The 16,996-nt window shown below is 32.7% G+C and overlaps 3 protein-coding genes across 4 annotated transcripts in view; 2 read left to right on the top strand and 1 right to left on the bottom strand.

Annotated features, from left to right (window-relative positions):
• Nucleotides 1-3,967, top strand: part of LOC106143115 (dedicator of cytokinesis protein 11) — a 34,355-nt gene extending 30,388 nt beyond the window's left edge. For both annotated transcript variants that reach the window (XM_013345110.2, XM_013345109.2), the window contains 2 exons: nucleotides 180-305; nucleotides 1,015-3,967. In XM_013345110.2, coding sequence (XP_013200564.1) covers nucleotides 180-305; nucleotides 1,015-1,228 — 340 coding nt within the window. In that variant the 3' untranslated portion in view covers nucleotides 1,229-3,967. The remainder of the gene's footprint in view (nucleotides 1-179; nucleotides 306-1,014) is intronic.
• A 1,406-nt stretch (nucleotides 3,968-5,373) lies between these two features.
• LOC106143205 (protein phosphatase 1L) lies at nucleotides 5,374-9,185 on the top strand. The gene is made up of 2 exons (XM_013345229.2): nucleotides 5,374-6,499; nucleotides 7,159-9,185. The coding sequence occupies exons 1-2, from the start codon at nucleotides 5,495-5,497 to the stop codon at nucleotides 7,543-7,545; spliced, it is 1,392 nt and encodes a 463-aa protein (XP_013200683.1). The 5' UTR covers nucleotides 5,374-5,494; the 3' UTR covers nucleotides 7,546-9,185.
• Nucleotides 9,186-10,120: 935 nt separating this feature from the next.
• On the bottom strand, nucleotides 10,121-16,856 carry LOC106143207 (cysteine protease ATG4B). Its single transcript, XM_013345232.2, has 9 exons — nucleotides 16,543-16,856; nucleotides 16,100-16,295; nucleotides 15,633-15,779; nucleotides 15,105-15,184; nucleotides 14,852-14,997; nucleotides 14,081-14,215; nucleotides 13,780-13,878; nucleotides 13,323-13,488; nucleotides 10,121-13,068 (listed from the first exon to the last, which is right to left on the bottom strand). The coding sequence occupies exons 1-9, from the start codon at nucleotides 16,661-16,663 to the stop codon at nucleotides 13,010-13,012; spliced, it is 1,149 nt and encodes a 382-aa protein (XP_013200686.1). The 5' UTR covers nucleotides 16,664-16,856; the 3' UTR covers nucleotides 10,121-13,009.
• Nucleotides 16,857-16,996: the final 140 nt, after the last annotated feature.

Raw genomic sequence — 16,996 nt, 5'->3', positions numbered from 1 at the left:
ATTATGGTAATAAGCGAATGAAATATGTATTCAGTGTGCATAATCAATTGTAATTCAATAAAGTAGCTTTAAAAAATCTGCTATGAAATCGATTACCTTACGCTTAAAAGTCTCTCGTCGTAATGAACTGGCGGCATCACAGAAGCATTCCAAAGTTACAATATTATTCCCTCTAATAGGCTACAAGGCAGTGTGTGCGTACAAGTCAACGCCGGACCACTCGCTTACGCGAACGCTTTTCTCGACCCCACACTGGCGCCCATGTACCCCGACGAGTTGGTGGACAAACTGAAAACTACATTCAAGTAAGTTATTCAAGTAGTTACTATTAAGTAACTAAATAAATAAAGTAAGTAAGTAGTAAATTTATTACTGAGGACTGATTGCAGTCCTCAGTAATAAATTTACTGCGGATTGCTACAAAATACAAAGAACACATAAAAATATGATAATTAAAAAAAAAATTTGAGCAGTTGAACATGTATTAACTTAGTATAGGTGAACGCCGTGCCAGCGCCGTTTTTTGCCATCTTGCTCATAATAACAGACAGTTCGTGAATTTTTATCTTTACTCTGTGTCCCTGCGGATACTTTCCCGAAACAGGGTTTTCACACAACTATAACTTTCATTAAAAAATTGTCAAGTACTTATTACAACGTATTATTGGACAAACACGATGTTTATGTTTTATATACTTCCATCGTGATTTGCGTCATTGTATTGCGTGAAAATGATTTACCACAGAAATATTGGTAGCATGCCAACTCAGCTGTGTATTTAGATATTTCTTTGTCTGCTTGGAGCATAAATGTTTCATTCACTTACTGGACATACTTTCACTATTTTAGTTCGTATTCATTTAATTCAGTTGGGATCTTTAGGCTTATAAATTTTGTATACATCTTTTAGACGATGGGCTAGTAACCTGTCACTATTTAATTCTTAATTCCATCGTTGATCCATGACGCTAGGGGCCTTTCAGTATTTTTGATAACGACTGATTTCTCTTTCAGAGAGTTCCTAACAATATGCCATTCAGCCCTGCAACTGAACGCCAAGCTCATCAGTTCAGACCAAGTCACTTATCACGAGGCGTTGGAGTCCAATTATTATAAACTAAGTGATTCACTGTCCTCCATGTTGGGACAGCCGTTACATGATATACTAGTCAACGGAAACCTTAGCACTACCGTCACTGGCGTCGAGTTGGAATCAAGCAATGCGTAAGCTCTGGAACTTTCTAGAAAACTACTTAGCGTATTTGTGGCTCACATACCCCGATGTGTGTCTTCAGCTTTATATCTATGACCAGACTAAACTTTCAATTGCTCATCTTTCCATATTTACCGTTGTACAACTAGTATAGTACACTTTTTATCTAGCCTCTGCGTTTTAACAGCCGGATACTTAAGAGCTTCTACTCAAGAGAGAGCTAGTTCAGAAAAATATGATTCACCAGAACCAATTCCGCATTAAGAAAATAAGTGTGTTAACATTTAGTAAAGTTGTTAATATCTGACAACATAACAATAACAAGTACGTACTCGTTTTTCGAGTGATGGCTCAAAAGTTTTAAATCTTTATTTAAAAAAGAAGCTAGCTGAATTATGACTGATCTATATGACACAGCCAAAACTACAGGGCGGTGTTTCTTAGAAACTAAAAGAAAAGGAAAATATGGCAAAATGCTAGTTAATTGTATTGATATTAAAAAGATATCCATAGTTCTCTTAATAAATTCGACGGGTTCAAATAATGCATTTTTTAGATATCTTTTGTAAGTAAATAACTATAACTTAAAAAACCACATACCATGTAAGTTAAAACAACAAATCCATATCAAAGGTATGGCATTTTCATACATGAGAAAAGAAAAGTGCCATGAGGTTATTTTGAGAATTTTAATAGTTGAATAGTCAATTAAAAATTCCATCCGGACTGGCGCTTACGCACTCTCTCTTTTGATTTAAATAAAACAAACAATTTTATATGCGACATTTTACACTGGAACAAATATTATAAAGCACAAATTTTGAACATACATAGATAGGATTTTGAACGTTTTGTAGATGATCCTAAGATTAAGTCAGTAGTGAAATGTTACTACGATTGCCATGCTTATATATATTGTAGTCTTTTAAGATGTGTACTAACCATTTTCACGTTGAATCTCATAGTTCATTTGTGTCCTGTAAATCATAAACATGTAAGTTTGCGTTGGTACTCTGAGAAGAAAACTGACTCAATTCCCGAGTCAGATAATTGATCAAATTTCCCTCTCTAAGTGGTTTTATAGTAAATAATGACAATATTTGATAACATATCCTTGAGAAGGAAGCATAACTTTAAGCAAGCAAGTTAAATTATTCTTAATAAAAAGAAATAAAGACTCAATTGATGTCTGATACTGTAATTGGCACAGAGTAGCTACAGCGTTCTCGCTTGCTCTATGTCAAATATTATTAACATACTTGCCACAAACAAAACTCGCCATGGTCACTTAAACGAGTCTATACTATATTTATATCATCCGCATCATTTTAAAGAAGTAGTAAATTATTTTCGGGTCCTTAAACTATTATCCATAGGACAATATATCAATCTATTACGTGATAATAGCTAGATTGCAATAAATTTGATAAAGTAACAATTTAAGAATTATTTTTTTCTATATACATAGGTACTACAAACTTGTTTCGTATTTTTTTCGTTTTGTGTATAATTTTGAATACTGTTTGTAGTATTCAATACCGCTGACTTATTTATTATTTAGCAATATTTTTATTTTAATGTTAATACGTAATTTACTCTATTTTAAGATTTGAAAAGCCCAACGCGCAACTACTGTTCAATGAAAAAAATATTTAATTGTGTTTTTAAATATATTAACGCTTGGAATAATTTTATTACGTTGTTTTAAAAGGAATTGAAACGAGGTTAATGCACAAAGATTTTATGTCTGTTTAATTTATTTTGTTATCTTTTGATTATTTACGTACAAGTCTTAGAAATAATGCATCCGTATATTTTGTTGTTAGATTATGTGATAGTAACTACCGATTTTGTCCCTATTTGCTATTTTGATTAAGACACCCTTGAAGGATCAAGGTTTTACAAAATACTTTTTCTGAATTAATTTATTTTAATTATTACTTGTGGATTTAATTAAATTATTAATTATTTTGGAGTTGTGTTTTTGAAAGTCAAAAGCAATGTTTGGATGGCGCTGTTATATTTTTCTTATATTAAAAATACTTATGTCAATGGGTTTCATTTAAATTCAGGTTTTCACTTCTGCTGGCACTATCGGGATGGAATTCGTTGCTTTTTTTATTTGATTCTTACACTTTTCGTTCCGCAGTGCTCTGTAATGACAAGGTGACTATTCGATTTTATCATAGAATTCGAAATAAAATAAGAATATGTTAAAATGATTAGTACTGTTCAATTTGACGTCACAACTTTAATACTACGCACAAACCGTATACGATGCAAGATGACGATGATTTACCTTTAAAGGAAAATATGTATTTTTTATTGTCTCAGTTTATTCCGATTTCTATGATTTTTATCTAACATATTCTAGCCATTTATTGTTAGTACCTGGAAAAGAAAATTTAAAATACTCTGTTCATTCCACTTTTTTATTTAACTGATTATTATTTTATTTGTAAATAGGATTTGTATTTAATTGTTTTATTTTAGTGTGAAAAGACACACGTTAGACTTGTTTTAATATCGGGACCTTTTTATTCTGGCAATACTGAAAATTTTGTTTTACAATAGAAAGCATTTATTATGTACTTAAGACTACTTAAGAAGACAAGTCTTTTTATTAATGATGATATAAATCACAACAACGTCATAAATTGTAAAGTATAGGGAAAATACAATTGTAATTTTTTTATTTGTCACATAATGATTACACAGCAATATGATAACTTTTGTATCTTCTTATAATATATATATAATCATAATGTAATTCACTGTTTTAATACATTTTATAAAAATAAAATCCGCATTTTCATTAAAAAACAGTCTTGAAAGTTAGTCTACCTACTATCTCCTAACTTAACCATATGTTTGCCCCGGGCACAGCACAGGCAGCCGACAGGACGGCCGAAGACAAACTGGCATAAATGAACTTTAAACTGAGTAATTTCTTGTGTTTATCATACTGTGTACATGAATTGGTAAATATAAAGGCCAAAGACCAGACAAGGTGGACAGGTTAGGACCACGCAAAAATTTGATAGGACTTCACCCTGGCCTTGTGGATACAAATTCAAGGCAGTATATATATATTTTCTAAATAAATGTTTGTGATATAAAAATCGACGGGTGCCGTGCATTTGCCTAGATAAGACAATGCATAATATAAAAACAAGATCATATAAACATTGGTGCGGACACACTTAAAAACATGCACGGAGCCCGTCCTGTATTATGTCATTAAATAAAATTATAAAATGTAGAATCCCTGTGCGTCTCCAAATCAAATCAAAAACAGACTACAGTATAAACATAGTGTACACCTTACAGTAACTTAAAATCTATATGATAAAACAGTAAAAATATTTTGTCTGTACATTTAGCATTTTTGACTGAAATGGATAGAGGAACACTTCGAATGAATAATAGTAAGCATAAATTGTTTTTTTGATTTTTTTATCTGTCTGTCTGTATGATCACGCTTTTCTCCGAAAGTACTGAACCGATTTACTAAAAACTTTCACCAATTGCTTTGTTTTCACTCAGAAAAACATTTAAAGTTTGTTTTATCAAAATCATTTCACTAAAAAAAAGTTATTGTCATTTGAATGAACTCAAGGCATGAGTTTGCCTGCAAAATAAGCTTACGCGGAAAAATTCGAAATTTACGCGGACTAAGTCACGGGCAACAGCTAATGTATAAATAAATTTACTTAGAAACAATCAATGGTGTAAACCAGCTATACTCAACTTGCGGCCCATGGGCCGCATGCGGCCCGCCAGGCCTTTTTAATTGGTCCACTTTAAAGTTCCTATGTTTCGTTCTATTTTAAGAAGATTTAAGAACCTTCAGCAGAAACTGGAGAGTGAGCAAAACGCCGTAATTTTAAATCAAGGTATGATAAAATCAACAAAGTAAATACGCCGTTACCTCTGATTAACTTTTTATTTATCACCTAACTAATAATTTCTCGCTTGTGGCCCATGACGAAAACGGTTTTTGGCCCAAGTATAAAAAAGGTTGAGTATGGCTGGTGTAAACGAACAATCAAAGCACTCTTTAACGTACTTTAAGTCGTGGTGACCACTCTGATTTAAAGACTCAAACGTGAGTCGATAAAAAAATAATATGAAATGTCAAAGTCAATGAAGCAAGTAAACGTCAAATCGAACAGACAGGTGAGGCAATGTTTATAAAAAAGTGATTTTATTTTACGAGGTGCACATAAAAACGACTAATTTCATTTTATTGTGATTGCATTGAACAATATCAATAAGGACATGGAAGACGAACTAGAAGATAGAGTTTTGTATCAGACATATCTTTCTTTTATAAAGATTTTATCCCGTTTCACAAGCAGTGTTCCCTTTGATACTCCCGTGAGCTATTTATGGAAAATGGTGCGTCTTTATTTCCTACGGTCAGAAGTCCTAGTTTTTACACTCGGCGTGGTGATTTTCCTCATGTATTTACAAACAATAGAGTTATGGAGTCGTACATTGCTAAGCAGATTATCTCAGGCGATGAACCCTATGTCCGTGCAGCGTATGAAATTTTTAGAGAGTTCTGAAGCCGACAAGCAGAGCTGGGAATTAAAGGGTACTCTTAGCGCTGCATATGCAATAAAGGGTAGAAGAATGCACATGGAAGATAGATTTATTATCAATGAAGACATAAATAGTACGGGTATATCACTATTCGCAATTTTTGATGGGCATGGTGGTGAATTCGCTGCTAATTACGCCAAAGATCACTTAATCCAAAATCTTTTTAACAAGATAATTGAACTGAATGCATTTAAAGATGGTAAAACAATCAGCACTCCCATAAAGGAGAGTCCAGAAGAACCAAAACCAAAAGATCATGAGAACAGTATCAGTGTTGAAAGAAAAACTAGCTTTAAGAAGTCTGCAAGCACTGCCGATGACACTTCTAAAAAAGAGATAACAGATCCTGACCTTTTAGCTCAGATTTCAAAGTCGAAAATTATTACTAGGGAAGTCAGGCCATCAAAACCTGTGATTAATGTTTCTATTCCATTGTCAAGCTATTTAGACAAAGGTAAAATAAATTTTGGTAAGCTTTTAACAGATGAGGTACTGGCTGCAGATAGATTGCTTGTGGAAGCAGCCAAACGATCAATGAATGTAGCAGGAACAACTGCTCTTATTGCAATCATGGAAGGGAATCACTTGATTGTCGCCAATGTGGGAGATTCCAGGGGGGTTATGTGTGACTCTCGTGGTAACGCAATACCGGTATCTTTTGACCACAAACCTCAGCAGGTAAGCATTTTGAAGAAAAATTAAATTTCAATTTATCAATAAATTTTCACAGTTCTCCAATTTGTGTTAAGAAATTGATTCCCGTCTGAGTTGCCTACTCAACTTAGGGTTAGTAGTTCAACTATTTTTCAACTTATGTTGAAAAAGTATTGGACTCTTATTACTGTCTTTGTAATCCATCCACAATTAGTGTACCCAAAATAAGAGACCCTTAGTCTTGAAGACAAGAACAGAGAAAAGAATTTGAAATATAAAATGATGAAAGAGACTTCATGCATTTAATATGAATTTTTGCTACAAAAATTGAAGATGAGACTACCAAGTTGTAAAAACCTGATGTCATAAAAATATATTTAATGACAATGTATTACAAGTTAGACACTGGAAAGTTTTTTGGACTTAGTCATGAAGTGTTTTATTTTCCTTATGATAACAAAATTGTTTAAATGTAAATGCCCTGTAGCATGTTGCGCGTGGCATTCTACCGGGGCTGGAGTTGAAGTTTGTATATTGGTTTGTCTTGAACATTATAGAGAGGTTACCTACCTAACTACCTAAATGCAAGCTCCAAACATTATTTACTTTAATGTGTACACTTATATAATAAATGCGTTTCAAATTAATGTGTATTCCTGGAACATATATTTTTCTTATTTCAGGTACGAGAACAGAAAAGGATTGAAGCTGCTGGTGGGTATATAGCTTTCAATGGAGTATGGCGCGTAGCAGGCATCTTGGCCACTTCTCGTGCCATGGGTGACTACCCATTAAAAGACAAGAAATTTGTAATAGCTGACCCTGACATTCTCACTTTTAATCTAGACGACCACAAACCCATGTTCTTAGTTCTGGCATCAGATGGCCTCTGGGATACTTTTTCAAATGAAGAAGCTGTGAAATTTATCAAGGAACGATTGGACGAACCTGACTATGGCGCCAAAAGTTTGACCCTACAGGCTTACTACCGAGGATCTGTTGATAACATCACAGTACTAGTAATAAACTTTTTACAGAATAGAATTTCCTCTGCTGCTATTTCTCAGTAACTATTTGACAAGCCATATTGATGTCCATTATTATATTCAAGTGTACATGATAATTTCAGAAATGATTGATGTATAATCATTGTAATGGAGATTTTCTTTTACAAATTTTGTAGATCATTTCATTATTTGTTATATGTTTATAGATCTTAATAGCTACTGATTTCTTAAGTAAAAGCGAGGCGCTGTACTGGCATGTGATAATAAAATAACAGCCAACAAAGTTGCCTAAAATAACTATTTATGTACCTATAGCGATTTTGAATAGTGCAGAACTTTATTAACATTTTTTCTGCATTTCTTATTCTAGTGTAATTAAATGTTGTATTTGTTTAACAAAGTATTTTGTAATATGTTTCAGTGTTTTCAGCATTATCTCATTTAAAATTTTAATTGTAAATGTATAAGTACATAAAAGTTGTAGTTGAAATCATATATGTATATCATAATAAAAATTGGTGTGAATTTTGAATGTCTTGTAAATATTTATATGTACGTCCAGTAGGTATCCATGTGTAGACAAGAGTAATTTATATTTTTGAATGTCAAAATATTTTTGAAATCTAATATTTGAATTTATGCATGGTTGTGATGTGGACACGCATTTTTGCAGAATATGTTATTAAGTGTTCACTGATATTTAATATACATTTGGTTTTAAATTTGTCGGCATTTCTCTATTTATAACATTTATATGAAAATTTACATGCAGAATTTGGTCATCATAATATATAATCCTATTGGAGTAAGAATCCTGCTTGGGTGTCTGGGATCTGGCTAAAGTAATTTGAAACTAAATATAGATCATGCTTCAAGCTATCGGCAAATTCATTTCAGCATGTCTATAACATATAGATAATAATTTGATTCTGCAAAAACTTATTATTATTTATATTTATATATATTATATTACGCGAATTTATATATGACGCGAATAATATGAAATTTGTCATTTGGCTAATAAGAAGTACACGTGTTTTCTTTGGTATTTTAGGTATTTGTCTTGTGTACTAGTCAGTAATTCTTGTTTTTAGAATACATTAGACAATTACATACAAAATTATTTGATCTCTAACAATTCATGGTTAGTCATTGACTTCTTTAGAAAACAAGATAGGTAATGCACAAGTATCATATTTTTTTGTAAAATAAAATGATATTTACACCATTTCAATACTTGCTTCATCATAAGTACAACTAGAAAATAGCCCGTATTGTACACCGGCCTAAATTATTAGGAAACCATCGTATATAAATGGGGCCAAGTAAGATAAAATGTCTTAACATATTGCCATCGGCCAATTTTTTTTTCAAAAATATCTGTTTATAGGCTATGTTTTTTTAGTGCCAAATTAATGGGTATATATGGCATTAGAGTGAGCATTAACCTTATTAACTCTCAACAGACGAAAATAAATTAACTGATTTTATAACAGTTCTTTTTTAACTATTTTTGTGATATTTTGTTAAGTACTATTGTTTATATAGTATTGTTTTCAACTATCTATAAAGTCTGGCCAGTAACTTGCCTTTACTTATTTCTTGATTCACCTAGATGTCATTTTAGGAGAACGTTGTTACCTTTTTGTCAAATTACCAAAGCATCATTATTGTCTTTAATAAATGGTAATGTGAGATAATAATCTGACTGTTATTGTGACTTTCCCTTATAAGCCTATCCTTGTATTTTTTTTTTGCAAAAACCGGTACAAGCTTGATATAAGAGAACACTAAATAAAGATAACTTTTCTCATTTATGATGAAAACCAAAAAAAGCAGCTAAATCAATGGTCGCCGCACAGCCAGATAACTTCTGAATAGGCCTTTAAGTTTAAAAAATTTGTTTGTGCCACATGTATGTATAATCTGCACAGAAACATGGAACATACAAAACATAATCGTCTTCAATTCTTTTGGAGGCGACTGTACATTTTTTCCCACGCACTTTATTATTTAAAATTACGTCCATTTTTATGAATAGTTAGATGCGCAAGGTTCTTCTTCCCCTTGGCTTTATTCCCGGTTGCATTTGCATTCTCATCACGCTGGAGAGGAGCCTGGGGTATGCTGCAATGGATCGTGAATTTGGTGTCAAATTTTTACACAAAGCGACTCAAATCTACACTTCGCAACTTTCGCAGGTAAATTTGACCCGTTTGTTTGTTTGTTTGTAATATCTTTATTGCATAGAAATTTACACAGTAACAAGAAAATAGTAAGTATAGTTATAAAAGGAACAAATCACTTGCAATGGCGGACTTATCCCATGAAGGGATCTCTTCCAGTCAACCGGCAAACAATACCTAAAGGAAATAGATATTTCAGTAAAAAGCGGCAAGTCAGTGTTATTAGCAACAACATAATAATATACTAACAGAAATACAGATAATAGACATATACCCTATCCACTAATTATATTTATACCCATATTGGATCGATCAAGGTTACACATCCAGTTGCATGAATGTGCAAGTTTCGTCACTATGTTTGCTCTCGCTGTAAGAGCACGTTTAGAATTCAAACTAATGTACAAAACTTCGACAGTAACCACAGGTAAGTGTAAAAAAAACTACAGTAGTCAAAGTTACCGAGACATTTATTATAAAAAATATCGAGTCTTTGGCAGCTGCATTTAAACTGCGTTACATAACGTAGGAAACCTAAAAACCAACACTTGTAACCATTAACTTAAGAATGTTATTTTAATATTGTACAATATATATAAGTCTCTATTCTAATGGCATATCAATCGACGATTGACAAAAGAAAAGTTTTTAAAACAAATACAAGCATAAGTAAGATTTATAGTTTAGCTGTCTAACAATATTGCTGCATAAATTTTATTTACACTTGTAGATTTGATTATGATACCACTGGCACATACTAAAAATTCATATGTATTATAGATACATTACATATAATGAAGCCTGCAGCCCATGAATAGTTAGAGACTATTTATATCCTTGAAGATCTCACGATTCGTTTAAACTCGTTTCTCTTTTCACATACGCGCGCATAATGATAATGTCTCAATCAGCGATATTTAAAAACAACATACTCGTACTTTAAATAGATGGTACACTCGGCTACCCAATGGTCATGACCTATACTAGCGACTAGGCCACTAAGGGTCAGTTCACACCGGGAGTAGTCAAGACACAACCCAAATTTTGATAGAGCGACTAATATTTTAACTTTATCGTTCGATATACTAGATTCATAGATATAAGCAAAATCAAACAAAAAAGTCCTCACTTTTATAAGTATAGTCCATAAAAAAATGGATCTTAAAATATTGCAATAAACCACAAAATCCTTAAATATAAATATCTAATGATGGTGAATGCGCATTTTTAAAATTGATGATCGTGTGCTTTATTGTATTATTTAAGAGCCATTTGCGAAGAGACGGACAAGTATACAAAATTCGAACAAAATGTGTCCCGAATTTCATATATTTGTCCGTTCGTTAAGCGGGATTTTAAGTCTATCTATGAATAGTATGTACACTAGGAGTAACTTTCGTGTAGTAAAGAGTGTTATCTTTTTGTATTTATATAAAGTTAACTTTAAAAGTACTTTAGTAATAAAATGTTGTGCCGTTTTTCATCTCGGTCTGAACTGACTTAAAGGAATATAGAAATTCAGCGTGACCCGATTATACCATTTTTCGTAGTGGACTGTAGTTACTATGCAAAGTTATAATTTTTAAAATAAGAAATTAATACGCAATAAAATAATCACTTACATTGTAGAATATAATTAAAATAGCTTCTTAAAGTATTGGCATCGACTTTCTTATTATAATTTTACCAAATAATATTAATTTAATGGTTCGAGCGTAATTCCCTGTTATTTATATGTCTCTCATCGGAATAATTACTCAAAAAGGCGGAAAACCATTGGGAATATAAAACAGATTTGCTGATTACCATAACCTTTTGTCCTTTACCTTTTTTCAGTGAAATCTAAACAATAATATTTATGCTAAGATAAACAATAGAAAGATTAATAAAATGCATAAGTTTTAGAAACCAATGCTTACATAGAAAATACACATGCATCTTCATAATATTTAGGTACTTTAATTATGCTTAAAAGATAATAACATTTTACCAAGTATTTCAATTTATTTATAATTTGAAACATAACATTGTCGTCCAAATAATCAAATAAAACAAGTATATTTCTACAATATCATAGAGATATACTATAGTCGTTATGAAATATTGAAAAACTAATATATAGCTTAGACACAAATTATATCAAACTTAATAGCAAACACAAAGATTTCTCTCTCGATATACCTATAAAGTGACTAGAAACAACTTAACCTTCAGATATACATAATAACGTATTGAAAAAGAACAAAAAATTAGTACTGAATCGAATAAAATTAGAACTTTAAATATGTATTTCGTGAATATATGGTACACAGTTTCACTTATATTTTAAGTAATATGCGGATAGCGGATACGGAACCTAACGCATGGTAATGAGTTTGGTAAACGCATGATATAGAAAAGACGTGAGACGAGGATTGCGCTTAGCATGTCTCCTTCGCGTTTCTTTCGTACAAAATTTATAGAAGCGTCGCGACGCAAACGATATCTATAAAAATGAAAATACGTACAACGCTTTATTTTAGAACTAGAACATTCAGAAAGATAGGGGTACGGTGGCGAAGGACTGAAGAGTGAGAACGGGTCGCGTCCGGGTGGTGGTGGGAGGTTGTAGCGCACATGTATCCGTGCCTTATCTTTTCTGTATCTGTTCAAAAAAAAAGTTGATGGCTGCATCCTGTTCTCGCCTTATGCCTTTTATATGCGTCCCGCACCTTAATGTCATTGCTGTGTATAAAACTGGCGCTTGCGTGGATGGAAAAATTCAAATTTGAAATTTGTCAAGATTTTGGCACTACAAGATGATTAAATTTGCCATACAATTTAAATCAATTTTCAGTTATTATTGTTAATTAAATTATAACCTTAAAACTTGCATCTACATTTCCATGCATTTTAATATGTTATCATCTGCATTATAAATTCTGCAGCAAACCCTGACATAATTACTATTCGCTATTCCAAATATAAACATGGAGAAGTCCGTAAGTTTCAGTCGGGAATGTAAATTTTGTGTGATGTCTATTCTAAATTTCACGATAAAATTTATTAAAGGCACTGCAAATTAAATATGCACTTACGCTAGTCCAGTCTGATCAAAGTATGTTAGAACTCTTACTATAAGCGAGCGTGACTTCGAGTATGAGCAAAATGTATCGAATTTTCTCATTTCGCCTTGGTAGAAATTCGCAGAGAATAACATTCCGGTTTCTTACATACAATATTGAACATATATCACATTATTTAACTAAAGCTATCTAACACTATCTACGTCTGCTCTGAAGTATTACAACTTGTACAAATCTTACATACTTGTGATGCGAACACCATTCGATATACTCAAATCAAAGTATTTCAAATTCGTTATCTGAATCGTCGAACTGTCGATCCACGTCTTCAAATTCTGAAACAAAATATTGTACATGTAATTACCACGTCTTTATCCCTTACGGGGTACACAGGGCCCCGAGTAATAATTTTGCAAACAGAATTTAATTTCCACACATTCAGGCAAGACTGGATGTGTAATGATGATCCAATATTCGTAAGGTTCACCTGCAGATGTGCGCCTCTCCCACAACTCATACAACTAACTATAGTAAATTTTTTTTTTTCATTCGTCTCACAGACTTCTGAATATAAGTATGGAAGAATTACCATTAAACAGATTAGTATTCTCCAAGTCAATATCCGATGTGTTTGGCCCCCAGTGCGCCGGTCTTTTCTCACACAACTCGAACAATGGTTGACTCTCATGCATTAAACTCTTTTCTATCGTCTCGCAGAGCTCCTCAAAATCGTTCTTCGTTCTGCATAGAAAACACTGGAACAAACCAAAGAATGGACTTGTATGCGAAAATTTCTTCCACCAGAAATTAATGTTTTGACAATGTCAGTTATATATATTATTTTGAATTTGTTTAACGCTCAGCGTGAATACAAAGCATTGAAGCCAAAAATAGAACAATATTGTAAATAAAGTTGTATTTATTTGACAAAATGGCAACACTCCACTTGACGTGGTGCCATTGAATGCTGACATTTTGTGAGGAATTAAGAAAATCGCTTTCGCAGAGTGTGAAAAATAAATATACCTAATATACAAACTACTTACAACAGCTACTGATGGGTCCATTTCTAGTATAGGTATTCGAGAGGCGTATTTACAATGATAAGTGCAGTCCATTTCCTTCTGTTCGTCAGTAATTTTATTCTGTGAACAACGTGTACAATATTATTTGTATAAGTAAATTATCATACTTGCATCTTACAATCATATGATCAATTAATATCTTTACCGAAAAATTATTCAAAAACATACAGTTAGGCATTTTTATTTGTTATCAAGTACCTAATACATTATCCAGACTAACAGATACGGCGGCATATTGCAACTGGACGAAAATTATACTAACTTCGACTAATCCAGATCTTTGCGTAGTATGAGGGTCGAGATATATGACCTCGTCCTCCACGCAGCCTATCAGGTACAGCGCCTGGTTGGGCTTGCCTCCAATGACCCCGATACTCTGCGGCGACTTAAAGCATATCTAAAAATGTAAAAGAAATATTCTACATCTTGAAGTATTTGCGTGTTTCTGCATCTTCTTAAATACTCTATCTCATTCTCATTACTGTAAGACACAGGGCATTAAATTGAAGAAGATGCTGACTAACAACTGTTATTTGATTCACATATCATGAAAGCGTTGAAAGTGCTGCTTGAAGAAACTTGGAGATTATTAAACGGCTTATCATCATTAGAACTAATGTGCTACATTTTCTTATCAAAATATTGGGTCAAACAGTTCACTGCTCTTTGCAATTACTGCTTCCAAGTTAATTTATTCCTTATGAAAATGTGAAAGGAACATATTATATTAAAAGTAGCATATCAATGGACAAAAATTACCTAATAACTGTCCATGAGATTTCTAATTTTATTATTTTTAAGTAATAAAAAAATTACCAATTTTGAGATTGTTTCACAGCTTGGCTTTGAAAGCTCTTTCTCATAGTTGTGTAAATGTATGAAAGAATGTGAATGTGAAAGCTTTTGTGGTCTTCTTAAGCCAGTTACCAACTGTTTTGGATACTTTCGACATGTAAGTTTCCAGTCTGTTTTTTCCTCTGATGCCTATGTATTACAACTGCAATAAGTTAAGATGCAGCATAAACCTCCTTACCTTTAAGCCATCTATATAAACAGGATTAATTTCACTGAGCCCTAATCTCAGAGGAACAATCAGAAGCAATGGCATCCAGTCTGTTATCATTACGTCTTCAGCAGTTGATGTGTCACCTCTATCATTATCAACTGTACACTGTTTTACTGGAATTAAATATAATAATAATTATTATAAAACTCCAACACCTCTATTACAAAACAACTATTACATTCATTTGAAAATTATTTTTTTTAATAAAAATAATACGCACATATATCTTCTTTTACAACAGTATTATCTAATGCAACATGGATTGTGACTGAACTCCATTTGTCAAAGACAACTAATTTCCTGGAAAATAAACATTTTCATAAATAAAAGTTGACAATATGAAATTTTCTAACAATCCTCATGACTTTTACTATAACATTTGAACAAATTAAAAGTATTGCTTACATTTAAAATAGTATATCTAGCTTATAACGTTAACCTACTAGTATTAGGACTGGCTACGTGCTTAGCTCCCTGGAGATGAGCTAAGATTTTCAACACATGTTTCAATTAATTTACTACTTTTGTGAATTAAATTCATCCAACCCCTATAGTATGAAAAATACATACATACATATGGTTACGTCTATATCCCTTGCGGGGTAGACAAAGCCAACAGTCATTTGAAAAATATTGTATAGATATATAGTTTTTCACACAAAGAAAATGGCATAGTGCATGACTCCGTAGCACAGCAGGCATGTCTTATAAAACTATTCATTAACAGAAACATAAAGCTGAAACTCACTTTAAAACTTGTGCTACAGTGTTAGGTCCAAACCACTGGCCAACCTGTTTGCCCTCCGAGGCTCCCATCAAGGCCACCTGATGAATAGAGTATGGAGCGTGTTTCCTCTCTTCGAACCGTTGGATTATCTTTAGGTATGTAGGATCTCTGTCACATACAAATAAGATACTAATTAGTACCGAAATATTTAATAAAAAAACTTGTGTTATGAGTACTGAGTGAGAAAGAATGACAACATATAACTGAAAAATTGAAAGCTGAAATTTGGCATGTATTCCTTGAGAGGTCTATAGGGCAATATGAGTGGATATGCTAAATGAGATATAAACAAAACTTATTAATAAAATAAAATAGTGCAATATTATTTGTGGTATTGAAAAATTTTTGTTTCAAGCATAAGCATCAACAAAGAATATTCCAAGGATTATCAGCCCCATGACCATTGAGACTTCATAAATATTGTCTACCTTGTTTCTGGACTCCAAAACCAATCTGCAGACAAATGTACTCTCAAGAGAGCAACTCCGAGCACCATCTGTCCACAGCGCAACATGCAACCCCAACCCTTATCAGACGTAAGACCCTCATCTCCTATTGGGACAAAGCCTTTTCTATAAGTACACCAGATAATTGATGTTATATCACGTCTTATGCGGTCTAATTCTGAAAAATAAGAAATATCATAACACATTAGACTCTTGGGAGTGTGTAAGATTTCCAATTTCATATTCTAGCAATAGATTTGATTTGAATAAAAGATAGGTACACAGATGAATGCAGATAAGGAAAAATCTGATAATTTATGAAAGTGGGTACCTATTCAAGTGATATGTAAAAACACCCACTTTCTGACAATATGTTTATTTTACCATGAAATTTTATGACTATCCGATGATGGAAGAAAACCTACCTTGTATTGCACTGTATTTTTTACCCAGAATCCAAACATTGTCCTTTGTCTTCGGGATGTCGTCAGGTTCGGCATTGTTACCCTCAGAGGATAGGTAGCAAATATCAAACATCGCGTCCATTATATATCATAATAAAATATCTGCCAAATAGGTAAATAATATTTGATTCGTGAGAATCACGACAGGGATATACTTTTATCCAAAACAGCGAACAAATAAAATAAAAACAAATCTTTTCTCGTTGAGTTGACTTCCCTTTCAACCAGTCAAGTCAGTAGGTAATTCTCTCTTCTTTTTGAAAATGAAAAATAAACTTTTATTCTTGACAGTATTGACAGTGACAGCGCAGTTGACCGCAGTTCAGTGCACACTGTTGACGTTTGTAACATTTTTACAGCAGTAATAAGGGCTCGTGCGTGCAACATGTCGCGGTGCCTAAAGTTTATAGTTAAG

Source organism: Amyelois transitella, chromosome 2 (genome assembly GCF_032362555.1).
Source record: "Amyelois transitella isolate CPQ chromosome 2, ilAmyTran1.1, whole genome shotgun sequence".
NCBI lineage: Eukaryota > Metazoa > Arthropoda > Insecta > Lepidoptera > Pyralidae > Amyelois > Amyelois transitella.
The sequence above is the reverse complement of the archived record's forward strand: the minus strand, read 5'-3'. Positions and strand labels throughout refer to the sequence as shown.

Bases quoted from the DNA above. Each gene is read 5' to 3' on its own strand.
- LOC106143207 (XM_013345232.2), bottom strand. From the start codon at position 16,663: ATGGACGCGATGTTTGATATTTGCTACCTATCCTCTGAGGGTAACAAT. The intron at 15,780-16,099 runs GTAGACAATATT...TGTATGTGACAG, and splicing joins TTTTGGAGTCCAGAAACAAG to AGATCCTACATACCTAAAGA. The intron at 14,216-14,851 runs GTAAGGAGGTTT...TTACATTTTTAG, and splicing joins TTTATATAGATGGCTTAAAG to ATATGCTTTAAGTCGCCGCA.
- LOC106143205 (XM_013345229.2), top strand. From the start codon at position 5,495: ATGGAAGACGAACTAGAAGATAGAGTTTTGTATCAGACATATCTTTCT. The intron at 6,500-7,158 runs GTAAGCATTTTG...TTCTTATTTCAG, and splicing joins TTGACCACAAACCTCAGCAG to GTACGAGAACAGAAAAGGAT.